At 41.2% G+C, this 25965-nt stretch overlaps 3 protein-coding genes and 12 non-coding genes across 17 annotated transcripts in view; 1 reads left to right on the forward strand and 14 right to left on the reverse strand.

Moving 5' to 3' along the window:
• Positions 1-14250, reverse strand: part of LOC131882361 (uncharacterized) — a 29575-nt gene extending 15325 nt beyond the window's left edge. Inside the window, exons 1-2 of the transcript XR_009373481.1 lie at positions 13869-14250; positions 13060-13083 (exon numbers count right to left, since the gene is read on the reverse strand). The gene's annotated coding sequence lies outside the window, so the exon portion shown is untranslated. The remainder of the gene's footprint in view (positions 1-13059; positions 13084-13868) is intronic.
• Positions 1-19624, forward strand: part of LOC131882358 (alanine--glyoxylate aminotransferase-like) — a 51589-nt gene extending 31965 nt beyond the window's left edge. For both annotated transcript variants that reach the window (XM_059229483.1, XM_059229482.1), the window contains one exon: positions 19403-19624. In XM_059229483.1, the coding sequence (XP_059085466.1) occupies positions 19403-19562 (160 nt within the window). In that variant the 3' untranslated portion in view covers positions 19563-19624. The remainder of the gene's footprint in view (positions 1-19402) is intronic.
• Positions 452-523, reverse strand: Trnaa-ugc (transfer RNA alanine (anticodon UGC)). The gene has a single exon. It is a non-coding gene; the product is annotated as a tRNA-Ala (tRNA).
• Positions 855-925, reverse strand: Trnaa-ugc (transfer RNA alanine (anticodon UGC)). Its single transcript has one exon. It is a non-coding gene; the product is annotated as a tRNA-Ala (tRNA).
• Positions 1641-1712, reverse strand: Trnaa-ugc (transfer RNA alanine (anticodon UGC)). The gene has a single exon. It is a non-coding gene; the product is annotated as a tRNA-Ala (tRNA).
• Trnaa-ugc (transfer RNA alanine (anticodon UGC)) lies at positions 2035-2106 on the reverse strand. Its single transcript has one exon. It is a non-coding gene; the product is annotated as a tRNA-Ala (tRNA).
• Positions 2429-2499, reverse strand: Trnaa-ugc (transfer RNA alanine (anticodon UGC)). Its single transcript has one exon. It is a non-coding gene; the product is annotated as a tRNA-Ala (tRNA).
• Positions 2825-2893, reverse strand: Trnaa-ugc (transfer RNA alanine (anticodon UGC)). The gene has a single exon. It is a non-coding gene; the product is annotated as a tRNA-Ala (tRNA).
• On the reverse strand, positions 3216-3286 carry Trnaa-ugc (transfer RNA alanine (anticodon UGC)). Its single transcript has one exon. It is a non-coding gene; the product is annotated as a tRNA-Ala (tRNA).
• Trnaa-ugc (transfer RNA alanine (anticodon UGC)) lies at positions 3610-3680 on the reverse strand. Its single transcript has one exon. It is a non-coding gene; the product is annotated as a tRNA-Ala (tRNA).
• Positions 4783-4853, reverse strand: Trnaa-ugc (transfer RNA alanine (anticodon UGC)). Its single transcript has one exon. It is a non-coding gene; the product is annotated as a tRNA-Ala (tRNA).
• On the reverse strand, positions 5578-5648 carry Trnaa-ugc (transfer RNA alanine (anticodon UGC)). Its single transcript has one exon. It is a non-coding gene; the product is annotated as a tRNA-Ala (tRNA).
• On the reverse strand, positions 5974-6044 carry Trnaa-ugc (transfer RNA alanine (anticodon UGC)). The gene has a single exon. It is a non-coding gene; the product is annotated as a tRNA-Ala (tRNA).
• Trnaa-ugc (transfer RNA alanine (anticodon UGC)) lies at positions 6368-6439 on the reverse strand. The gene has a single exon. It is a non-coding gene; the product is annotated as a tRNA-Ala (tRNA).
• LOC131882359 (disorganized muscle protein 1-like) lies at positions 19613-25226 on the reverse strand. 2 transcript variants are annotated; one of them, XM_059229484.1, is made up of 6 exons: positions 24931-25226; positions 24595-24754; positions 21709-21869; positions 21384-21600; positions 20475-20795; positions 19613-19795 (listed from the first exon to the last, which is right to left on the reverse strand). In XM_059229484.1, exons 1-6 carry the CDS (start codon positions 25002-25004, stop codon positions 19709-19711), a joined length of 1020 nt encoding a protein of 339 aa, XP_059085467.1. In that variant the 5' UTR covers positions 25005-25226; the 3' UTR covers positions 19613-19708. The 2 variants fall into 2 exon arrangements, with proteins under 2 accessions (XP_059085467.1, XP_059085469.1); XM_059229486.1 differs by lacking the exon at positions 19613-19795 and adding an exon at positions 19816-20368.
• Between the last annotated feature and the right edge of the window lie 739 nt (positions 25227-25965).

A 25965-nucleotide genomic window follows, 5' to 3' on the forward strand; every position in this document is an offset into this window, starting at 1 on the left:
TGAAGATTGTACAGTATACAGTTACGAAAGATATCTGATATTGTATGTTTTTCAAAAAGCATTCATGAGCTTTGTCCCAACCCAGGATTTAGGGTCAATTGTAGTGACCGTAGAGGCTTCACATGCGTTTTGAGAGCACCTTCAAGCCCTCGGGAATCCAAGGCTAGTTTAAAACAATGAAGTCCAACTCTCTTCTTCCTCGGGCTCCTTCATTGTTCAATTTGCTGCCCTCAAATATTCGTAGGGCTTATGTAGGCGTTGATCCAGTAGCAGGATTTAAGTTAGGCCAGTTTTGCCCTGAATCAGACGACCTTTGCCTTGATGGCCAAGACCATTGGCCAAGATCATGTTGGAATTGTTGCTTGAAAAACGAGAATGCAACTTTGAGTTTGGATGCTTGAAACAATCACAACCATCAATAAGGAGTCAAGAATGACAAAATGAAAATCTTTGGAGATGCCGGGGTTGAACCCGGGGCCTTTCACATGCAAAGCGAACGCGCTACCACTGCGGCTACATCCCCCACTTCTCCGCAAGGCATTTACATCATTATAAAAATCGTATTTTCTTTCATTTCCGACAATATGCGCGCGTTTTGGTGGTCAAGCACATTCAAAGTCAGTTGTGGAGTTGCTCCGTCAAAAAAAGGCCAGTCATAATGAACCCCTCGCCAATTTTAGTTGGTTGTCCAGTTTTGCCTGAATCAGACGACCTTTGCTTGATGGCCAAGACCATTGGCCAAGATCATGTTGGAATTGTTGCTTGAAAAAACGAGAATGCAACTTTGAGTTTGGATGCTTGAAACAATCACAACCATCAATAAGGAGTCAAGAATGACAAAAATGAAAAATCTTTGGAGATGCCGGGGGTTGAACCCGGGCCTTTCACATGCAAAGCGAACGCGCTACAACTGCGCTACATCCCCCACTTCTCCGCAAGGCATTTACATCATTATAAAATCGTATTTTCTTCATTTCCGACAAATATGCGCGCGTTTGTGGTCAAGCACATTCAAAGTCAGTTGTGGAGTTGCTCCGTCAAAAAAAGGCCAGTCATAATGAACCCCTCGCCAATTTTAGTTGGTTGTCCAGTTTTGCCTGAATCAGACGACCTTTGCTTGATGGCCAAGACCATTGGCCAAGATCATGTTGAATTGTTGCTTGAAAAACGAGAATGGAACTTTGAGTTTGGATGCTTGAAACAATCACAACCATCAATAAGGAGTCAAGAATGACAAAATGAAAATCTTGGAGATGCCGGGGGTTGAACCCGGGGCCTTCACATGCAAAGCGAACGCGCTACCACTGCGCTACACCCCACTTCTCCGCAAGGCATTTACATCATTATAAATCGTATTTTCTTTCATTTCCGACAATTTGCGCGCGTTTGGTGGTCAAGCACATTCAAAGTCAGTTGTGGAGTTGCTCCGTCAAAAAAAGGCCAGTCATAATGAACCCCTCGCCAATTTTAGTTGGTTGTCCAGTTTTGCCTGAATCAGACGACCTTTGCTTGATGGCCAAGACCATGGCCAAGATCATGTTGGAATTGTTGCTTAAAAACGAGAATGCAACTTTGAGTTTGGATGCTTGAAACAATCACAACCATCAATAAGGAGTCAAGAATGACACAATAAAAATCTTTGGAGATGCCGGGGGTTGAACCCGGGGCCTTTCACATGCAAAGCGAACGCGCTACCACTGCGCTACATCCCCACTTCTCCGCAAGGCATTTACATCATTATAAAATCGTATTTTCTTTCATTTCCGACAATATGCGCGCGTTTGGTGGTCAAGCACATTCAAAGTCAGTTGTGGAGTTGCTCCGTCAAAAAAGGCCAGTCATAATGAACCCCTCGCCAATTTTAGTTGGTTGTCCAGTTTGCCTGAATCAGACGACCTTTGCTTGATGGCCAAGACCATTGGCCAAATCATGTTGGAATTGTTGCTTGAAAAACGAGAATGCAACTTTGAGTTTGGATGCTTGAAACAATCACAACCATCAATAAGGAGTCAAGAATGACAAAATGAAAATCTTTGGAGATGCCGGGGGTTGAACCCGGGGCCTTTCACATGCAAAGCGAACGCGCTACCACTGCGCTACATCCCCCACTTCTCCGCAAGGCATTTACATCATTATAAATCGTATTTTCTTTCATTTCCGACAATATGCGCGCGTTTGGTGGTCAAGCACATTCAAAGTCAGTTGTGGAGTTGTCCGTCAAAAAAAGGCCAGTCATAATGAACCCCTCGCCAATTTTAGTTGGTTGTCCAGTTTTGCCTGAATCAGACGACCTTTGCTTGATGGCCAAGACCATTGGCCAAGATCATGTTGGAATTGTTGCTTGAAAAACGAGAATGCAACTTTGAGTTTGGATGCTTAAACAATCACAACCATCAATAAGGAGTCAAGAATGACACAATGAAAATCTTGGAGATGCCGGGGTTGAACCCGGGGCCTTTCACATGCAAAGCGAACGCGCTACCACTGCGCTACATCCCCCACTTCTCCGCAAGGCATTTACATCATTATAAAATCGTATTTTCTTTCATTTCGACAATATGCGCGCGTTTGGTGGTCAAGCACATTCAAAGTCAGTTGTGGAGTTGCTCCGTCAAAAAAAAGGCCAGTCATAATGAACCCCTCGCCAATTTTAGTTGGTTGTCCAGTTTTGCCTGAATCAGACGACCTTTGCTTGATGGCAAGACCATTGGCCAAGATCATGTTGGAATTGTTGCTTGAAAAACGAGAATGCAACTTTGAGTTTGGATGCTTGAAACAATCACAACCATCAATAAGGAGTCAAGAATGACAAAATGAAAATCTTTGGAGATGCCGGGGGTTGAACCCGGCCTTCACATGCAAAGCGAACGCGCTACCACTGCGCTACATCCCCCACTTCTCCGCAAGGCATTTACATCATTATAAAATCGTATTTTCTTTCATTTCGACAATATGCGCGCGTTTGGTGGTCAAGCACATTCAAAGTCAGTTGTGAGTTGCTCCGTCAAAAAAAGCCAGTCATAATGAACCCCCGCCAATTTTAGTTGGTTGTCCAGTTTTGCCTGAATCAGACGACCTTTGCTTGATGGCCAAGACCATTGGCCAAGATCATGTTGGAATTGTTGCTTGAAAAACGAGAATGGAACTTTGAGTTTGGATGCTTGAAACAATCACAACCATCAATAAGGAGTCAAGAATGACAAAATGAAAATCTTTGGAGATGCCGGGGTTGAACCCGGGGCCTTTCACATGCAAAGCGAACGCGCTACCACTGCGCTACATCCCCACTTCTCCGCAAGGCATTTACATCATTATAAAATCGTATTTTCTTCATTTCCGACAATATGCGCGCGTTTGGTGGTCAAGCACATTCAAAGTCAGTTGTGGAGTTGCTCCGTCAAAAAAGGCCAGTCATAATGAACCCCTCGCCAATTTTAGTTGGTTGTCCAGTTTTGCCTGAATCAGACGACCTTTGCTTGATGGCCAAGACCATTGGCCAAGATCATGTTGGAATTGTTGCTTGAAAAACGAGAATGGCAACTTTGAGTTGGATGCTTGAAACAATCACAACCATCAATAAGGAGTCAAGAATGACACAATAAAAATCTTTGGAGATGCCGGGGTTGAACCCGGGGCCTTTCACATGCAAAGCGAACGCGCTACCACTGCGCTACATCCCCCACTTCTCCGCAAGGCATTTACATCATTATAAAATCGTATTTTCTTTCATTTCCGACAATATGCGCGCGTTTGGTGGTCAAGCACATTCAAAGTCAGTTGTGGAGTTGCTCCGTCAAAAAAGGCCAGTCATAATGAACCCCTCGCCAATTTTAGTTGGTTGTCCAGTTTTGCCTGAATCAGACGACCTTTGCTTGATGGCCAAACCATTGGCCAAGATCATGTTGGAATTGTTGCTTGAAAAACGAGAATGCAACTTTGAGTTTGGATGCTTGAAACAATCACAACCATCAATAAGGAGTCAAGAATGACAAAATGAAAAATCTTTGGAGATGCCGGGGGTGAACCGGGGCCTTTCACATGCAAAGCGAACGCGCTACCACTGCGCTACATCCCCCACTTCTCCGCAAGGCATTTACATCATTATAAATCGTATTTTCTTTCATTTCCGACAATATGCGCGCGTTTGGTGGTCAAGCACATTCAAAGTCAGTTGTGGAGTTGCTCCGTCAAAAAAAGCCAGTCATAATGAACCCCTCGCCAATTTTAGTTGGTTGTCCAGTTTTGCCTGAATCAGACGACCTTTGCTTGATGGCCAAGACCATTTGCCAAGATCATGTTGGAATTGTTGCTTGAAAAACGAGAATGGAACTTTGAGTTTGGATGCTTGAAACAATCACAACCATCTCATAAGAATCAAGAATGACAAAATAAATCTTTGGAGATGCCGGGGGTTGAACCCGGGGCCTTTCACATGCAAAGCGAACGCGCTACCACTGCTTACATTCCCCACTCCTCAAGGCATTTACATCATTATAAAATCGTATTTTCTTCATTTCCGACAATATGCGCGCGTTGTGGTCAAGCACATTCAAAGTCAGTTGTGGAGTTGCTCCGTCAAAAAAAGGCCAGTCAAATGAACCCTCGCCAATTTAGTTGGTTGTCCAGTTTTGCCTGAATCAGACGACCTTTGCTTGATGGCCAAGACCATTGGCCAAAATCATGGAATTGTTGCTTGAAAAACGAGAATGGAACTTTGAGTTTGGATGCTTGAAACAATCACAACCATCAATAAGGAGTCAAGAATGACACAATGAAAATCTTTGGAGATGCCGGGGTTGAACCCGGGGCCTTTCACATGCAAAGCGAACGCGCTACCACTGCGCTACATTCCCCACTTCTCCGCAAGGCATTTACATCATTATAAAATCGTATTTTCTTTCATTTCCGACAATATGCGCGCGTTTTGGTGGTCAAGCACATTCAAAGTCAGTTGTGGAGTTGCTCCGTCAAAAAAAGGCCAGTCATAATGAACCCCTCGCCAATTTTAGTTGGTTGTCCAGTTTTGCCTGAATCAGACGACCTTTGCTTGATGGCCAAGACCATTGGCCAAGATCATGTTGGAATTGTTGCTTGAAAAACGAGAATGCAACTTTGAGTTTGGATGCTTGAAAACAATCACAACCATCAATAAGGAGTCAAGAATGACAAAATGAAAATCTTTGAGATGCGGGGGTTGAACCCGGGGCCTTTCACATGCAAAGCGAACGCGCTACCACTGCGCTACATCCCCCACTTCTCCGCAAGGCATTTACATCATTATAAAATCGTATTTTCTTTCATTTCCGACAATATGCGCGCGTTTGTGGTCAAGCACATTCAAAGTCAGTTGTGGAGTTGCTCCGTCAAAAAAAAGGCCAGTCATAATGAACCCCTCGCCAATTTTAGTTGGTTGTCCAGTTTTGCCTGAATCAGACGACCTTTGCTTGATGGCCAAGACCATTGGCCAAGATCATGTTGGAATTGTTGCTTGAAAAACGAGAATGCAACTTTGAGTTTGGATGCTTGAAACAATCACAACCATCAATAAGGAGTCAAGAATGACAAAATGAAAATCTTTGGAGATGCCGGGGGTTGAACCCGGGCCTTTCACATGCAAAGCGAACGCGCTACCACTGCGCTACATCCCCCACTTCTCCGCAAGGCATTTACATCATTATAAAATCGTATTTTCTTTCATTCCGACAATATGCGCGCGTTTGGTGGTCAAGCACATTCAAAGTCAGTTGTGGAGTTGCTCCGTCAAAAAAAAGGCCAGTCATAATGAACCCCTCGCCAATTTTAGTTGGTTGTCCAGTTTTGCCTGAATCAGACGACCTTTGCTTGATGGCCAAGACCATTGGCCAAGATCATGTTGGAATTGTTGCTTGAAAAACGAGAATGCAACTTTGAGTTTGGATGCTTGAAACAATCACAACCATCAATAAGAGTCAAGAATGACAAAATAAAAATCTTTGGAGATGCCGGGATTGAACCCGGGGCCTTTCACATGCAAAGCGAACGCGCTACCACTGCGCTACATCCCCCACTTCTCCGCAAGGCATTACATCATATAAAATCGTATTTTCTTTCATTTCCGACAATATGCGCGCGTTTGGTGGTCAAGCACATTCAAAGTCAGTTGTGGAGTTGCTCCGTCAAAAAAGGCCAGTCATAATGAACCCCTCGCCAATTTTAGTTGGTTGTCCAGTTTTGCCTGAATCAGACGACCTTTGCTTGATGGCCAAGACCATTGGCCAAGATCATGTTGGAATTGTTGCTTGAAAAACGAGAATGCAACTTTGAGTTTGGATGCTTGAAACTACACAACCATCAATATAGGAGTCAAGAATGACACAATAAAAATCTTTGGAGATGCCGGGGTTGAACCCGGGGCCTTTCACAATGCAAAGCGAACGCGCTACCACTGCGCTACATCCCCACTTCTCCGCAAGGCATTTACATCATTATAAAATCGTATTTTCTTTCATTTCCGACAATATGCGCGCGTTGGTGGTCAAGCACATTCAAAGTCAGTTGTGGAGTTGCTCCGTCAAAAAAGGCCAGTCATAATGAACCCTCGCCAATTTTAGTTGGTTGTCCAGTTTTGCCTGAATCAGACGACCTGTTGCTTGATGGCCAAGACCATTGGCCAAGATCATGTTGGAATTGTTGCTTGAAAAACGAATGGAACTTTGAGTTTGGATGCTTGAAACAATCACAACCATCAATAAGGAGTCAAGAATGACAAAATGAAAATCTTTGGAGATGCCGGGGTTGAACCCGGGCCTTTCACATGCAAAAGCGAACGCGCTACCACTCGCTACATCCCCCACTTCTCCGCAAGGCATTTACATCATTATAAAATCGTATTTTCTTTCATTTCCGACAATATTGATCTCTCTCTAAAAATCAAACCAAAATTCTTGATCAACCCTAGTTCGATGCAGCGCGTGAGTGCATGTAGGAAGCTCTCCGTACATCAAGTCAGTCGTTTCTGATATTCGAAGAGTGCAGATATTTAACCAAATGTATCACCTTGTGAACAGTTACCAACCGATTGCGAATATATACCACTAATAAGGCAGAAAACAGCGACTCCTTTATTGTCTTATCAAACCCTGCAATCAAGGGTAGCCAGTTCTGCCAACTCTAATTTGTTTGTGGATCAGTTTTTTTCGTAATCCGGGTCTTAAATAGGAGGGATGAACCTCGCCCGGCCAGCGAAGCCAGCCATCACATCGTCCGTATACAATTCCGATAGGCATTGTCGAGTCCATATCAGCTTGGTTCTCCTTCTGTGGGTGTGGTGAGCGTCTAAAAGTTTCCCTTGAGAACCTTATCTGAATGAAAAGGTAAACAAGATAAATAACTCTTTAACCTTGAACTGCTGGAGATCTCATTCTTTGTAGCAATAAGGAAGTCCGCAAAAAAAGATCGCTCGTTGTTAAATCGAGCATTCTCCCGAATCTAAAATAAATGCCTTGCCAAGTCTCTTTGCGAAATTCTAATTTTGGACCTAAGCCGTCCTAGGCAAGGCGGTGAATGCAAAGCAAAACTTAAAAGCCGTGTTTGAGATCTTTATAAAAGATATTTGTAGCGTCATCCACGTTTCAAGCTAATGATGTAGGAACCGAAACTTCAGATCAGCCTGTATTAACCTAAGAGGTTCCAAGCTTCCTTCATATCCAACCTGGAACTTGCTCACAATCATTACTCATTTGTCTCCTAAGTAATCAGAGAAAGGCTCCTTGTATATTGGTAATGGTTCTATTTATAGTAAATCCACATCGAAAACAAAGATTTATGCTCTCTGGGTGGAGCGGAGAGGGATATCTTACTTTATTACTTCAGAAAAATAGCCCAGTAATAACTGTGCTTCCACTGTAGGTGTTATGTACAGAACATACGTACCTTCTGTTCTTAGTATTCCAAGACCTTGAAAAATTCAATTTCCCGATGTGCCTGAAGTCATTCAAAACCGAGTAGTGCGGTTAATGGCAGACAAGGAGCGTCTATATTCGGGATAAAATCTTGAATTGTACCCCCATTGGTGAAAGGAATTCAAGCCTGTCGTCTTGGTTCAAGTGTTCAATGCAGCTCACATTTACATGCAAGCTCATTCTGAATGTACTAAATGGGCCGACTTGAATGGAACATAATGGTCGAAATTCCACGCACGGCACCACTTGAAGGCCTCCCAAGACCCTCAGTCATGATCTTGCAATTGCTGGATTGTTTCTCAACTTTTGCCCTTGAAATTAATCTCATGCTAAGGCTACTCAATTAATCCTTTGAGGCTTCGTTCCTGTGTGTCCAAAAATTTGTTCCATTCTTTACGTACCATCACCGCAAATTCCGGGCGGATCTTCCAAAATAAAGCCCCTTTCTAAGTGGCGAGTAAAGTTGGGCTTCGAAGCGTTCAGCATTAAGTGTAAATAAGAGATGCTGTCTTTTTGTCAATTTTGAACGGACCTGTGACGTTTTTGGGGGGAGTTAAGTTGAAGTCCAGTATTTTTTTTTCTCCTCTTACGTCCATTTCGTAAGTCCTTCAAGGAAAATAAGTAGTGTGTGCGGATAACAAAAAGGTCAAAATTCATTTTCAACGATTGAAGATGTTAGAGTTTTGATTCAGGAAACCCACCCCCTGGTAGTAGGCTTGCATAAGACATGGATTAGACTGCTAAAATCTCATTTCTCACGGATCCGTGAGCTTTGGCTCAAACCAGATTTCATATTCATTCGATCCTTGAGTTTGGAGAGACGTAATGTACCTCTTGAGAGCTTGTTCGTGTCCCAGCTTATTCAGACTAGTTGGAACTGTGACTTCCTTCCTTCTTACTTCATTGTTCACTCTCCAATCACGAGGGGGAATAAAAAGTAATTGGGTCTCTCATGTAGATTCTGACATGGATTTAGACAGCTTTTTGTGCGAAATTCCTAATCGACATCATATTTGCGTACAGAATGGCTGCATAGACGAAAACATCCGGTTTTCTGTCTTAAACTTAACTGCCAAACCGTAGATTAAAAATCAAAAGTGAATAAAACCACTGAGTTTCCAGGGGATATGTCTACAATTCGACAAGTCGAACATATATTTGTGTCCAAAAAGTGAATGAGTAAGAAGAAACAATGCAAAGGATTCAAGATTTGGTCGACTCTCAAATCATACAGAATTGTTGGCATTCATGTCAGAATAGGCCAGTGAACCTCAGACGCCCAAAACGAACCAATTACCTTTTTTCTGGATCAAGTGGCCGCCCCGTTCCTCAACGACTGTAAGGTCAAAATCGATGACGACCCCGCCAGCATAATTTTATTCTGGATGTAGAATGAAGGCAAAATGGGCTTAGGCCTATACTACCCCACCAAATGTAGCATTAACGGTGGTCAAAAAGCCCTATCAACTTTCCAGAGAAATTTTATTGCTTTGTCGAATTCTAGCCCACATACACAACCAAAATGCCTAAAAACATTATCAAAACTGAAATTTCCAAGGACCTAATTAATGAAAATTGGGAGCACACTTCGTTAGCACTTACTTGAAAATTATGATACGATCTATTTAACCACTACTCAGTTGCCGTAAATGGGATTTTTTGGTCAAATTTTCATCGTTTTTGGTTTTCTGCTATAGCTAAATCATTAACCATGGAACAGCCGATTCCACCATAACGTAAAAAGTTAAGTTTGAGCAAAAAGCAACCCTAGTTTAACGGAAGAATAATCAGGGTAACTTTTTGATGCTAACTGACAGGATTCCGTCATTCCGCCAGTAATATCAAATGCCAAATTGGTTGCCCTAGCCGCAACCAACCTCCCGTGATTATTTGTTTGATCCCCATCATCAGTAAGTGTCGAGGTCAGAAGAAAGCGGGTTTTGCTACTTACGCATTAAAACGTCCCACCATGCTTCTGTGATTCAAGAAATGTGGTAATTCTTAAACTGCCGACCACGAGTCGCAAAATATTTTGCCTTGATGTTGAACGTAGAGAGTTTTGTTGTACACTATTATGATAAATGAGGGCTATGTACATACGTACGCTTAAGATGGATTAAGATGCCACCTTTGGATAAACCTGCTCTTAGTCACAAATTCATCGGGGACGAAGAATACAGATCCCTCCTCGCTAATGAATGTTTCCAAGGTTTTATTTGAAGTTCCTCGTTCCTCGAGCACTGGGCAACATGGAAGTCTCCACCTTCAGCGGCTTATCAAGCTATTTGATCCAAAGTATTGGCCTCTGGTGGAAAATTTAGTTGCCCTGAAATGTCATTCTCTTTCTCTCTCTCTCTCTCTCTCTTTTTGGGAAGAAGGAAAGCCTTTTTTGTGAGGCTGGATGGACTCAGCAAGTAAACCCCTTACTCTATACCAGGAATGCTAAAAGCAAGCAAGCAAACCGATAAAAAAGGCAATATCGTGCACTTTCCCCACCTGGCCAAATGCGCAGAGAGAGAGAGAGAGAAAGAGCTGATCTACTCTGGTACGGTTAAATAGAGGATTAAAGTCTTTATGACTTTTCAACCGCAGTCTTTCTCCTCCACGTTTGAACTTGAAGAGACCGCCTAACCCCATGATTTTAAACTCGCATTTTTGGGCTATAATTGGGATACTACCGTTTGCAAAATTGTAAAAAACAAGTGCGTGCCTGAGCTCTTTTAAAGGGATGGGATTAAGGGTCCCAATGGCTTGAATTGTCCTTTGTCCAATCCCAAAAATCTTGAACAAGCGCCAGTCAGGCTAAAGATTTGGATTGGAATTCCGAACATGTGAATAGTAAGCCTTCGTAAGAAAGGGAGGAGAGAAGTCCTTTGCTTGTTTGAAGTGGATCTTCCATTTTCAACTCAACTTCCATCAAGATCTTTGCACATTCTAGCAGTGGTAGTCTGATATGATCCCCCTGTATCCTTCATTCCAATACTTGTTGGAGATCTTTGGCCAGTAACCCTTGCCAAGGTCAAGGCTTTCGATAACTGAAATGAGCGAAGCTGTTACCATTTCAGCGGCCGCAGTAGTCAGTGAGGTATTTATTACAGGACTTCAAATGTCGTGCTTTCAACGGCCGCAGTAGTCAGTGAGGCATTTATTACAGGACTTTAAATGTCGTGCTTGTGAACATGCAGTTTCCTTTCGAAACACAGCTTCCTTGCTTGTCGCATTTGCGGTTCAAACAGGTTACTTACCAACTGCGGTTTAGCTATTGATTACGTAAGTGACCGCAAAGACAAGCTGCACAACCACGGTTAACTTACTCTCTCGAGCAGACATGCAGCATAGCCAGACGTGGGCATTGTTAACTAAAAAGTTAACTTGATTATTAGTGAAAGGGCAGTCTTCATATCCAAGGCTGAGGTAAGAGTTGATGATCTGCGATATGGAGGGGGAAGACCCCTCCTACTTTGGGATCCCCATCATCTGGTGATATATACTTATATCACACTAGCTAGCATCCTGTCTTTTCTGGTGCATTGTAATCAAAAAGCACCCCTGTGAAAAGCGTCCATCTGGATTGGGAGTATCAAAAAAATCAGGAAACTTGAGAATAATGTTGTGTGACTCAAAAACTCCGAACGAAATTTGGTTTTCATTCTGCACTTCAGCTAGCCTCTAGCAAAAATTGGGTCGATAGGGCTGAGTCGTCTTTATTGAGTTGTACTCCGTTTGAGTTGTTTTTGGCTAGCTCTATGAACATCTTATCTACAATTAATGACCCAGGTCACATAATTTCAGGAGAAGAAATTGCGTTCAAGGCATTTTTGGAGTAGTTTATTTGGCGATGTATCATGCCTCTTCACCATTTACAGTATTTGGGATGTCTGACGTTGCAAATGAGGGCGCCTAAAGTGAGGGGAAGCTTAAATCTTGCTTGATATTTCATATTTAAAAAAGGGTACAATTATAACCATGATATTTATTCATTGTACGTTACTGCAGCAATGCAAATTCTACATTTAGTGACATTGCAATATAAATAAAGTAAAGACAGTAATCTGCAACAAGTATGGCACCACATTTTTGCCTTGAAAACTCAAAACATATTGGTTAACAGCCAATCTGGCAAGTTTTGCTCATATCAACCATTGGACTATCTTTCAACACGAGTAGTTATATTGTCGGTAGTATTGGGCGCATGTGGAACAAAGAAGCCCATTGGAGAATATTCCTTCACGGTCCAGTGCTCGCCATCAATGATGTGCTGACGCCTTCACAAACAAACAAAAGACACAATTGAATAAATTGGCGCTCTACTGCCTTTGTTCCGGAAGAATAACGTATTCGTCATAAAGTAATTGCTGTAGCGACTACTACGTATAACCGAACCAACCTATCGTTCATTTGTACATACCATTATTTACTTTCCTCATGCCACGTGGTCTTGAGTTTTACGGATAAAGAGTGTCATTCATTGTTTTTCTGTGACACTGGCACTGTTTGGTTTTGTTCTCTCTAAGCAAATACTTTCCAATAGTCTAACATGGTAAGGTGGTAATCTTGATGTTTTTGGCACTGGAGATTCTATAGCAAACAATACGGTATGGTATATCACACAAATCTTGTGTGCTTAGCGATTGTTTCTGTGCCGGCACAACTCTTGATGAAGATATTGATGGTTAAAAAATTTTTTTTTTTTTTTTATTTTTTGTCTATTTTGTTATTTTTTTTTTTTTTTTTTTATTTTATTTTTTTTCTTTGGTTTTTTATTTTTTTTTTTTTTTTTTTTTTTTTTTTTATTTTTTTTTTTCTACTTTTCTTATCAGGGCCATGTTTTTTTTCGAATTGAGCTCAACTGCAAGATCTTTTCAAAGCGACCCTTGCAAAACCTTTCGGATTTCATGGAAGGAGTTGGCAAACAAGTCTCAAAAAGCGTCGGTTGTGATTTGTTTCTTTAAGCATGGTCTCCCACGTGAAAGCATCTAATCTTGTTCGCAAATGACTCGTAATATTTGAGGATTCCCCCGAAACCATGAGGCTTCCTTACGTCGAAAGAACAATTTGACGTTGGACAAGATTTCTAATTAAAGCTCAAGAAATGTGTAATTTGGGAACTTTTTCTTACCTCTCGTAAGGAGATGCAAAAACTCTGAAACAAACGCAGATGTTAGTTAAATTGCATCAAAAACTTTGCTCAATCTAATTCTGAATTTAATTCGCTTTGCTTCGTCATACTAAAAAGTACTATTTCCTCTAAACATGTTCCAAGACAAGACAAGATGGAACTTCGTTCCAAAGGCATTTTCAAATATCGAACCTCACATCAACACAAAAGACGAACCTACATTTCAGGGTGACTAGACTTCAATTCATACCGTCGTTTGTGCTACTGAATAAATATGTTTTCTTCAAATTGTGCTCCCCCGAAATTTTGTTCAGTAGAATTTTTTGCTTGTGGTGAAGTGAAAAATTCCATTGGATTGTGGTATACACTCAAAACAAGGTGGCTTGGTTTTCCAATGCAATGTCACCCTCACTTCAAATAACGCCACCCTGAAGTGGCATAATGTTCGGCTCCATCAATATGACTCCTTTAAGTATCAGCTGAATGATGATATCAGCACAAATTTTGGGAGGTCACTTGGACATTTTTCAAAACAGTAGATGTGCTAAAAACCCAGATAAAAAACACAATATTAGACAAAAATGGATCTAAGGTTTCAAAAAGTCTTTTGTAATAATTAGAAAGTTATAAAACAGGAAAAAAAGTCCAAAAACTGTGAAGCCTCAAAAGAGCAAGTAACGCCCCAAAATTTGACCATGATGTCATCTTCCTTTACTGCTCCAATGTCCTAATTGTTGGGTGTCGATTGAAAAAAGTCAAAAAGTCCTGATGTTCCACAAATGGACCACGTCCATATGTAAATGTCTCACCCTCAATTGATGTCGATGTCAGAGGCTGTGGCGATTTTGAGCACACACTTGGAGCATGCTCGAGGAAGATGTCACTAACGGGCCCTGGCTTGAATGGTTCTGCTTCTGAGTACTCACACGGCAGTTCTTGTGACTTATGGACACTAGTCTCCTTCTGATTTGCCTAATCTGACAACGAGAGGATGGTAAGCGGGCCAATTCTGGCTAAGAACTGACTTGGTTTCCCGTTAGAGCAGCTCTCGAGCATCCGTGGCTTCTCGTTCGATCCTTTTTTTGCCTCTTGCTTCGAGGTTTCCTCCCGTTGAAATTTCGGGGCTCCGTTGGCTAACGCCTCGTTCTTCAAGATGGAACAACTTTTGTGGGCATTGCGTCTTAAGGCTTGTATAATAGGGCATTTAAAGCATGAAATTTCGTGCTGCCTTTTTGCTAAATTTGGCTTGGCTACGTCGCTACACGAAATGAGCCTCTGGGTGAGGTTACTTAAAAAGATGACAATAATTTCAGAAACAACCATGCATAGCTTTGAGTGTGACTACAATAGATAAGTTTGATAGTGCAAGGTGTATATATCAGACCAAGTTCGCTTGCACTCTTCTAGAGTGCAATCTGTATTAGCAATATGAATTGTTAAGCTCAGGGCTCAAACTTGGACAAACCATGGTTTCTCGGCGAGATGCAGAAATGATGACAGGTTAAGTGGAGCCTGCCAAGATGAAACTCTTTCAAATCAAATACGTACCATTCTCTCAAAAAAGTTAGCATGCACCCATCTATTGATATTAGCATAGCTCGTGCACAAAAGAGGCCATACTTAAGCTTTGCTTTTTTGAAGCGAGTTGTCAACACGTTTCAAATCCTATTCGATAAGGGCCCTAAATAAAGACTGAGTGAGACGTAGGCTTCATGATTATCATTTGATGCATGATAGGTATACTGGGTACTTCAATATCCTTCCGAAAGTAATCACTAACCCAAAATAAACGTCAGTCCGGTCTAAAAATAAAGAAATAGTTAAAGCCAGATCTACGAGCTCTTTTTGGAAGAATCTTATTTGCATCGTGAAAATAGTCCTGACATTTTCCTTTTGGTGCTCCTTCCATATCTTTCCCATGACCTTGCTATTGAGGGCTTGTGTGTCTGAAGTCAAGTTCTTTTGGACGATTGATGCCTTTAGTAATGTTGATTTTGACCTCCGGAGGCGAAAAATCTCCAAGATCATTGACAATTTGAACCAACGCTAAAGGGGGGGAAGGACACGTGGCACTTCAGCCCTACTTGAAAACATTGCATTGCTTATTTTTGCTTGTAGGATCTTGTTTTGCTACTCACTTTCTCTCCAACCAAGGTTGGATGAAAGTGCACGTCAATGACATACCTTAATTTTGAGGGAATTGAGGTGCCAAGGACTTCGACCAAGGAGTCTTCCACCTGTACGTACTGTTATGGAATTCATTTCATGGAAGATGGTTTCTACTGGGGTGTAAACTAGCTCATTGGATCATTAAACAAAAGGATTTTCATTTCATTTGTTGTATAACACATATTTTTGTTAAGGTATAAGAAAAATCGTCGAAGAACGGAAGAAATAAAGAAATTGAAAGTGTTTTTTTGTCACACAAGCCAGATTTGAAGTCATTTTGGCATAATTTTGGTTTCAACATGCATATTATAAAAAACCCGAAATTTGATTGAGAGAATATGCTTGAATTCAGCATGACGTGATTGTTTCATGTTTGCTTTTTTCCCCCTTTTGGGTTCGATACCACTGCCGACTTATAAGCTTTTTTAAAGTGTTACAAAGAAATTACAAGTATATAAAAAACTGTTTGTATCGAATTAAAAAAAGAAGGTAAAAGTGCTGTCCTTTTCAAGATTTTTCAAAATTATTTTCAGTTTAACAAAATTGATTAATGTAAAAGATATGTGATAAAACACGATCAAATTTAATTCTTTGACCTTACTTTAACATCTTCGATCATTTTTGAAAACATTTATTATTATTTATGATGTTGCGAGCAAGTAAGAGAATCTCAAAAAGCTTAATGCCACTCCTTTTACTTTTGCGACTTATCTGAGGGATAGTGCTTTTATCGTCAAAAAAGCAGCATTTACACCAATACACCTAAAATTAAGATTAGAATCTGTGTTTGTTACAACATAAATCTGAAAAAATCGTAAAAGAAAAGCACACAATTTACAACAATTTCGTTTGCCAGATCTGCCAACTGTAATTTGTATTGGTGGATCCGAAATCATATGTAAGTAAAATCTAGAAAATGGGTGAGAGAAAGCAGTTTCGAAGGACTTTGTATTTCCTTTCTTTCTTTTTTTGAGTCATCCAGATCACAAAACGTAAAACCCACATGGCCATTAGAATAAAGTTATTCGTCGATGGTGCACTTATTGTCAGTGATGAGGTGCTTCTTTAACGATCATGCAAAAGTTCATGTGATCCAACTTTAGAGCAAAGACTCTTTCAAAAATAGTCTCCTCTACCTTGAGAAAGTTTTTGCCTCAAAGGACCTTCAAACTTGCTCAAATAATGCAGGCCTGATCCGATACTTCAACAAAGTTAAGAATGGTCCCTTTAGGAATGAATCCAATTCCCTTGAAGTGCGACTATTTCAACGAGTACTTGAAAGGAAATAGGCAAGCAAATTCGCCAGAACACGATGCCTAGGCCCATGAAACACAAAGTGTGTCCGAACTTCCATTTCATCACTAACGGACACTTAGCATACATATTTATGTTCATTAATCGATTTTTAGTTGGTTGTACTTTTTGGGGGGGATGTTCTATCTCATTCTTTAAAATCTGCTTGTCGATGTCGGAGGTTCGATGAGGACAGGTAAAGTTATTAACAACTATAAGACAAGTGAATCATTTTTGATGCCATGCTATGTTTAAAAAAACATTTTCGATGAACTACTGATGAATCCCAAGTCTCAATCCCAAAAACGGGCATCATGACCATCAACCAGGGGATGCGAATGCGTATTACATATATTGAAACCAATATTGTCAATGTTAAACATCTCTATTCAATGAAAAAAATGTAATTCATTCAAAAATACTTTACTGACACGCACTTTAGCCTGGTTATTGTTCAAGAAGTTAGATTTTAACCACATGTGGCTTTTCTCGCTTTTCGATAATTTCCAATCTGCATCTTCAATAGAACACGTTCAGAGAAAGATTAAGAAACTGGCAGATCTGAAGCCAATATTATGGCAGAACTTTTTAGATAACACCCCATGCCCAATGCCAAATACTAGATACATCGAGAAGACAGATGGCTTCATCCGGCAAGAATGAGCATGTTCTGTAGCTCTTATTACGTTTGGAAACATGATTTATAACCCAATCGGAATGAGTTTCCGTGTCAGGGTATATAACCGAGAAAAAAATACTGTTCAAAGAGAACCTAGGCAAAGTGCCCAAGCTGTGATAAAAGGCCATTATTTCCAGTTCATTGGAACACACCGAAGCGATTTTTGATATATCAACCTAAGAGATCAATAGGGCTTTTAGATGTTGAAAAACTTCAAGTGTTGTTGGCAAAACCAAACTTTGGACTCGAGGTCATCCGGTCCAAAACATGCATTGAATCGATGTGTTTGTGCGTGTGTGCGAGGGATTGTCGTCTTTCTTTGCAAAAAGTTGAGCCTGTGAGCTTTGATAAATGGCCCCCCAAGGAGAACCATTGTAGCCGTTCAAGTCAGAAGTTCTTGCCCAAGTTCCGCCATAAAGATCCGAGTGCCACATCGAGATATTTCAAAGCATGTCATCGACTAGATTAAGCATCCATGATTCTTCGGAGGCCAGAAAGTGATTCACAACAAGAACGCATGGGTTTGCGCCATTTTGTCTCGGGGATCGTGACGGGCATGCCAACCAATGCATGGATCACTGATTGTTCCGGCTCACAAACCAGTAGTCTGAATGTTCAATTGGATTAGGGAAAAGCACGAAGACTCCATCCATTGACTTGTGGTGGAACTTGAGTGATTCTTATCGAGATGAATTATGTATTGAGTCGAGCACCCAGATCATCTGAAACTCCAATCTGATGGTCCACGCATGAAGGGAATCATGCCCGACGAGCTCGATCATGCAATCAAGGTCAGATTCAGAGAGAATCGGCCTCGGGTTCAGTTTCAGTATGTTAATCCTAAGAATATTTGTCGACGAATCTGTATGTGTATGTTGCCTTCATTTTGACCCCAAAAGTATCTCATCAGCTCGTCCGCCCAAAAATTGCAGATAGTTTTTCTCTTCCTTTTATTGACAACCAAGTTGCACAACAAATCACTTGAAATGACTCTAAAGCTTGCAGAATAACTTGCCAATAATACAGTTGCCTACAAGTTCGGAAGGGCTGCCAAGGCTAATTTTGCGTCTCCTAATAAGAAATATGTAAAAATGAAAATGTTTTTTATACAAGCTCAAGAGGTCCTTGGAGACCCCGCCTGGTTCGTAGACGTTGAGTATTCGACGCACCCACCGAGTTCAAGCCAATGTGTTGGTGAAGACACTCGACGCCCTTAACGTCAACCAGGGAGTAGCTCGATAAGCTGCCGTAGCTGCCCCTGTCTCCGAAATGGTGGTGACGGCCTTCTAACCGGAATCATGAACTCGCTCTCCACGGGCACCAGGGCGGCAACGCAAGGACTTGTAAGGTCACACTGTTCCTCTGATGCGGCAAAGAATGCCTCCAGTGTTTGGGAGTCATTCCCAAGGCTTTTTGCAACATCTGCACTGGCTGTGACTAAGACCAGACAGACCAAGGGAGCTTGCAAGAAGCATTCCAGTTTCAATCACGAAATTTCCTTCTACAAGGTTTCGAACCTCGAGGTCAACTGAGTGGCCCAATACATATGAATGAATATTCAACTTTGCATTCCCATAATTCTAAATACGTTATCTTTAGAGATCCTTTTGCAAGAAAGTAGGAATCATTTTGGTTTTTTCGAGGTAAAGGAGCTCAAACTCTTATATTTCTTTTATCGGGGTCATGAGGCGATTCAAATTCCCCCGAAAAATAGCCAGCTGACATGGTTCAATGGAGCAAGAGTGTAGACAAGATGCCCAGCCAAACTGCCCCATGCTTGGATAAAATTCGTCAATCCTTTCAAACCAATGGCTTTTTCGAAGACTTTCAATATCGTGCTGTCATAGCAGTACACCAAAAAGGACATATTTGTAATTTTGTTACCCAAATCTTCCGAATCAGGGCGCCAAATTTGATTTTACACGCATTTCCTTCATTTCACAGGTGTAATAATTGAAACACATCATTACTTTTGAAAACAAATGAGAAATAAAATAAGTAAAATTGATGGAAAGATTTTGGATTCTGCTGATAAGTTGCAGACGCAATGATTTTGCACGAAAATCTAGGATTAGCTAGTTGTCTTTGCAAAATTTCCAAAACTTGCATTCTGTAAGTCTCGGCTGGCCTTACTCTTAGCACTATCTCGTTGTTTCGATCAGAGTGGGTTAAAAGTAACATCTTGATTGTTTTTGTTTACAGGTACAAGGTAGAAATTGCCGGAGGCTTGGGACCCAGCGCTGGCAAAGTGTGGAGGATCGGGCTCATGGGACAGAATGCTTACCCAGAGAAGGTGACTCTGGTCTTGAAGGCTCTGGCAGAGGCCATTGAGCAAGTGCGCAAGTTGGGTGGTAAACTGTAAAGCACTTTGCTTGGGCCTTGTTCGTTGACCTCTTGGAAAATAAATGCAGATTTTCAACGGTGCCTTATCGTGTGTTTTATTTCAAAAATAGTATTATTCATTTAGGGCAGCAAAAAATGTTCGGAAAAATTGGATGTCAGAGTCGCTCAACCTAGAACCCACGTGGTATAGTCGGTGCCCCATTTATTCTTGATGGACAACTTATAATCTCCAGCATCGTTTGAATTCGGGCGCTGGAAAAACAATGACTGAATGTACCACTGACATTGAATTGATTTAGCTTGGTAGAACCGTCAGGTTGAAAACAAGACTGATATTTAGACTCGTTAAAGCAAGCGCATTTTCATGAAATGTGTAGCAAGCAAACTTCATCCAAGCACAACCACATTGTAAAGCCTTTGGAGTTTATCAAAGTATGAAACCTGTTAATTCAATACTCCAGTTTGCCTTACCTTCGTCCCTCACATTGAAGCACCTGTATTCTCTTCTGCGTTTTGCATTCTGCTGCCTCAACATCAAATAAATATACGTATCTTTCCTTTCCCATTCATATCGCTGGGCTAAACTTTTGCCCAAAGGTTTTAACTCTCAATCAATAATATTTTTTTACATGAGGATGATGCTTTTTATGAAATTCTAGCAACAGGACATTTTTGGGTGTTATTGAGACGGACATGAAAATGGCAAGGATACATCAGGAAACAACCAAACGTGTTAGTTTAATTCAAAGCGAAGGTGGTGTGGTCATTGCCCCATTTGTTCTTCACCGAACACTTGTAGTCCCCGCTGTCCACTTTGCTGGGATTCTATGGAAATCAAAGGAAAACAATCTCAACGCTCTCCTCCCCAACGTCTTTTCAGCGAGGTTCAGAATGGCCTTCAATACTCTTTTCTAACCCCATCATCACCTACCGTAATGGTCAAGATAGCATTGAACTTGTTCATCTCGCCTTGTCGGGGCTCGATCCTGGATTGAACTCGGTCCGACTCCTTAATGAAGTCCCCGTTGCGCAACCAACTGATCTTGGGGGGTGGATTGGCATGAATGTGGGCCTCCAGTATGAGCACACTCGGATCGGGTTGCTTGAGTTCTGGTTGCTCGTAGATCTTTGCCGGAACGTTTTCCTCGTTGTCCGAGGGACCGCCGAAATTCAAGGCCAGAGTACAATCCTTCTCTCCCATGGCATTTCTAGCACGAACAATGTAGTTCCCACCATCTGCAGTGGATGGGTCCTGGAAATCGAGACCACTCGATGTATTTGGACTCGACTATTAAACACGTGCTTTGAGTTCTAATTGAAGAACACATCCAGCTGGTCCAGGTGACATTGCCATGTTTTTATAAAACTGAATTACAGGATAAAACCTTCTACAAACTGTTTTGTTTAAGAGCGAAAAAGGTTGAAATTGAGGTCCTCATTCACACTTTCTCGGCTCTATTTTGGAGCAAGTTAGAAAGCCTACATTTGCCGAAGAGTTGCTAATGAAAGGGCCAATTCTAAACTTATGTAGAATTTGTGGTGTATTAATGTAAAAACTTGACGTGTAAAGCGTCGAGTTTTTTTTCAAGAAAAAGTTAAGACATTCCGCACACTGGGAAAAATCGATGATATTGATATTCACTTTGTAACTACCAAGCCTAATTTTGCATAGAAGTGGTAGAGAACCATCGTCACTTCTACTTATATAAAAAAGGAAGGTCGACCTTTACGCCTTGGTTCTTCATAGAGTTCATCTCTTTTGGAAACTACTATGAAATTCGATTACAGTACATCTGTCTGCAGAACAAAGCGAAGGGAGAAAAAGGCAAGCAGAACCTACCAAAACGGTCAAGCGGACGAAATGGATGTTGGGATTGCCGTGCGTCACCCCTCGATGGAAAGTGTATCGCTCATTGGGGAGGATTTCCTGCTCATTTCTGAACCATTTGATCTCCGGGGGCGGCAAGGCCTCGATCTCGCACTCCAAATGAAGTTTATTCCCCTCTTGACGGGAGGAGGGCTTTCGGAAGAAGGCGGGCTCAATGCCTCCCGGAATTCTACCAAGAATCAGGGTATTAAAAAAAAAGATAATCATAATTTTTCACATGTATAGGAGCAAAAGGTATTCGGTCAAGGAAAACCACGTGGATCGTGCGCGTCCTTACTTCTGGGGCTCATTTGGGTCCTTCATGGAAAGGCGGACATGGTTGGTCTTGTCGCCGTACTTGTTCCTCACCGTTACCGAATAATTCCCGGCATCATCATTGCACAGATGCCGGATGGCCAGGGCACAATAAGTCCAATCCCCACGGCGTTCCAAAAAGGGCTATAAACGAAAAGAGAGGACTGAGATAAAAGATGAGGCAAAAGGAAAGGCACACTCGGAGAAGAGAGGGGAAGTCAAAAGGTCTGGACATGAAAGATGCCCACGGAAGTTCCTTCACTTGGAAAAACTGACACAATTGCGTAGGAACCTGACCCTGAAAGGCTGAAATTCATCATATTATATTACAATCATTAATCCGTCGAAGTTTTCATTGATTTACTATCAAAATCACTAAAACTGTTCATTGGTGGCTTTATCATTCGTGGCCCTTACATAAATAAGGTCTTTCACATGAATATTTTTTTCACATAAACTGTTCGCCTTTTTTTAATGAACAAAAAAAGGGGCAACCGAGGTTCGTTCCTTTTGATAGAAATCCTTAGCCATGATGCCATCAGATCTTTGCAATCTTACAAATACGCTCTAACTTGAAATGGCCTTGTTAACGGTTGACATCTTATGTGGGCTGGTTATTAGATAGAAGTTTCCGCAACTGGCTGAAACGTGATTTGTTTTTAGTTAAACAAATCAGTCCATTTGGTTCGCTGTCCCGAGCATTCCCTTTTCAGAACTTGGATGAGGTCCTTAAAGCCTTGACATGAAACTAATGGAGTTTTGGCTCCCTAAAAAATAGATTCAACGCTTGCAATATATTTGTGGGCCATAATTTGGGTACATAAGACAAGCCGCCGAAAATTTCCATCAGTCACTCTGATGCCTTCAAAACGGAAGAGCCAAGAGGCTTAGTACGTCTTTTATTCCTTTTGGTCTCTTTGAAAAATCCCTGGACTTTCTGTATGAAGGAGCAAAGTGTTACTAACTGATCCAAAAGTCGTCCTAAGCAAATGCAATTTTCAAAGAGGAAGGAAAAATGATGGCTCCAAGTAGATTGTACCTTCCTCCATTTGTCTTCGAATCTTCAAGGGTCTACCGCAAGTTCATCAAAATAAAGCGTGATCCTCATAAATAACATCGTTAGTTTGGCCTAGGGGACAAATGATAAATATCATAATGACCCCTCAGAAAAGATCCTCTGGACCCCAATCGAGGGATTCCTAAGTACGAAACATGCGCTCTTCTCTCTCATGAATGAGATGGGGCCAAAAATGTAAAAAATAGTATAAGGCACCCAAGCCTTCTGTTTTACACATTTGCACCATATATTTCGCAAACCTATAGTACTTATCTTAAAGTATATAATTCAAGCTACCACCGAAAAGTTCTTAGTTGAAAGAATTTCATTTCTGAACGATTGGGGTCTATTCATAAATTTGCTCAATGCGTCAAAATAGTTTAGCTCATCTTCCTCGTGAAGCCCTTTTCTTCACAGAAGAGACGTCTTCGAGTTCCACCCTACCCTCTAATCGCTCCATTGTGAAGTTATGCATCACCAGTTGTCCAGCTGAGCACCGAACCAGGATTACGAAACAAGCCAAAAGTAGTGTAACGAGTTGGTGCAGTAAAAAGTATCATTTCAAAGTTTAGCTTTCAAGATAAAAACGTAGAAATAACGATAATTTGGCATTCTGAAAAGCAAGGTGTCAAAACGGTACTGTTTTGAACCATAAAGGTTGCAAAATTGTTGTATTTTAATTGCACATTTTTGCTTTTATTAATATTTTTCAAAATAACATTAGGTTAATTGATTGGCTCCCTATTAGTCATTAGATTGATGTTTAGAAATCGTTTACCCCTCCTTACTCATAACCTCTCCCTATTGCATTTCATATTAAGGGAGTGCAGAAATGTAACAAATAAAAAATAAAAAAAGAAATGAATGAATGAATTAACAAAAAAGTGATAATCCAGAAAAGAACTGCTTCCAATGCTCATACATCTACATTTACACAAACGAATCAAAATCATGAAAAAACGAAACAAAGCAAAAAAAACAAAACAGTTAGGACCAACGCATGGTCATCTCTTAAATCTTCTAAAAGAGTAAGTATGAGAATCAATCCTCGAAATCCATAATGTTATGCCTCTTTGAAATTTTACAATTGAAACCTCTGACAGTGTTAGCTGCATATTTCAATTAAGACTGAGGATCAAGCAAACCATCAGGCCAATGTATGTATGTATGTATGTATGTATGTATTTTCGGTCTCAATTAGAAAAAAAAAAGAAAAGAAAACAGTTATATTGGTAGATTTGAGACCGTGGATCCTCATAAGCCATAACGGCTTGTTTTCATGAGGTCCAGGGTGCTTAAAGCACGTTAAAACAGGTAATTGGCATCGTCCGGATCGGCATTCTGGCACTCGGCTTTCCAAGGGGCAGGTCGATTAGCAACAAAACGCAATGTCTAGAGGCAAACTTTCATCGGAGGAGAAACCTCGGAATCACCGGCACGAGAAACAATTGTGTTTGTCGCAAGTGGTCGAGTACGAACTAATAAGTTTTTCTCTCACACACCCAATCCATTGCTCCAGAGTTACGAATAGGCAATACCTAACTTTTAAATTGGCTTGGCAATCGTTCCATGTTTTGGGAAAAACAAAAGATGGCAAGTTTTGCAACCAGGCTTTCCGGACTAAAGGTAAGTTAAGAAAGGTAAGAATATGCAGGAAATGCATTTGCATAATTTGCCCATCCCCAGCCGCCATGCACACTCTTCTCTGCCATTTTTCTCGAAAAAAAACAGCAACATGTTCCTCCATAACCGCCTATCCGCCTAAACCTATTTTATGTGTAAGTGCATGTAGATGGTGGTTCTTGGGCATACCTGGTATCTCTCGTCGTAATCTAACCCGCCCAACAAAGGTCTGCCTTCTTTGAACCAAGTGGCCTCGTGTTCCGGCTCATAAATGAGGAAACACTCCAAAAGGACCCCGTCTGTTTCTTGTCGCATATTCAGCTCTTGAGTGAACTCCGGAGGACCGGGTCTGCAAGAAAAAAAGAAAGGTTGGAAAAACATTCCAGTGCTCAGTCTCCTTTTTTTGGAGAGCCAGTTCTTAAAAGCCTGTTCGTTTCGCTTGGTCAGGATCCTTGCCATCAGAGGCAAACTTCAAAACAAGAAGGATCGCATGGACCTTCACAATCAAAGTTCTTTTTAACTTACAGCTTTTTGATGGTGGTGGCATCCAGACCTTTATCGGTGATTTGGATCTTTTGCGTGGTGCTTTGGATCGACATGTTTTTGTCTTCTTTCGCTTTCACGCCAAAAACTGAGAACTTGTCGAGTAAGTGAAGGAATTAGGCACGATGTCTCAAATTCTCTCGAATAGAGGAAAGGCGTGGCTCAGACACGAACGCGATGAGTTCTGACCTTTGGATCCGTTCGAGTCTTGACTCGGGATTTTCAAGGACTTTTTTGTTGCCGTGAGTGCGCTTGCAAGACGTGTATCTATCGGCGAAATGTTAAATGGGCAAGTGGCTTTCTCTTACTATTTTCTGGGCCGTCTATGGGTAAACTTTTAAACAACGGATCCACGTTGGACGCAGGCCAGGCACTTGTCGAGGACAGGGTGGAGACATCGAATTTGGACATTTACTATGCTGAAGTTATTGGGATCTTTCAGATTATCTGGGTAACGTTTTCATTAGCAAAAACTTATTGAACTTCACTTTTTTCCCTTTGCTTTCTCGTACACCCAGTTATTGCTGTGTTTATTGATCCTAGATTTTGCATACCTCGCTTTGAGATCACAATGATCAAACTTTACCCCAAAACTTACCATTTTTTACGTTAACATTTTAATACTAACAATAATAATAATAATTTTTATTGCGACTCTTGGTCATGTCATGTCATAAAAATAACTATAAAATAAAATATGATGTATATACATCATACAGAGGTTGGTTGTTAAAACAAGAAAAATGTCAAGAAGGTAAAAACAATAACATAGTCGACTAGAAAGTGATATCACAATGAGTATGACTGGAATTGGTTCAATGTACATGAGGGGAATCACAGACAGTACAAACACAGTTAGGTAAAGGTAAATGATGGAATTCTTGGTTATTGCAGAGTAGAGGATGGGCCAGATTGAACAGATCTTTTGTCAGCTCCCGTCGTTGATGCCATTGGGTCGGAAGCCGGACAAAGGTGCGTGACCGCCAATCGGAATGGACTCTGCAATTGTCCACCATT

The sequence above is a fragment of the Tigriopus californicus genome, chromosome 6 (genome assembly GCF_007210705.1).
Source record: "Tigriopus californicus strain San Diego chromosome 6, Tcal_SD_v2.1, whole genome shotgun sequence".
NCBI classification, from domain to species: domain Eukaryota; kingdom Metazoa; phylum Arthropoda; class Copepoda; order Harpacticoida; family Harpacticidae; genus Tigriopus; species Tigriopus californicus.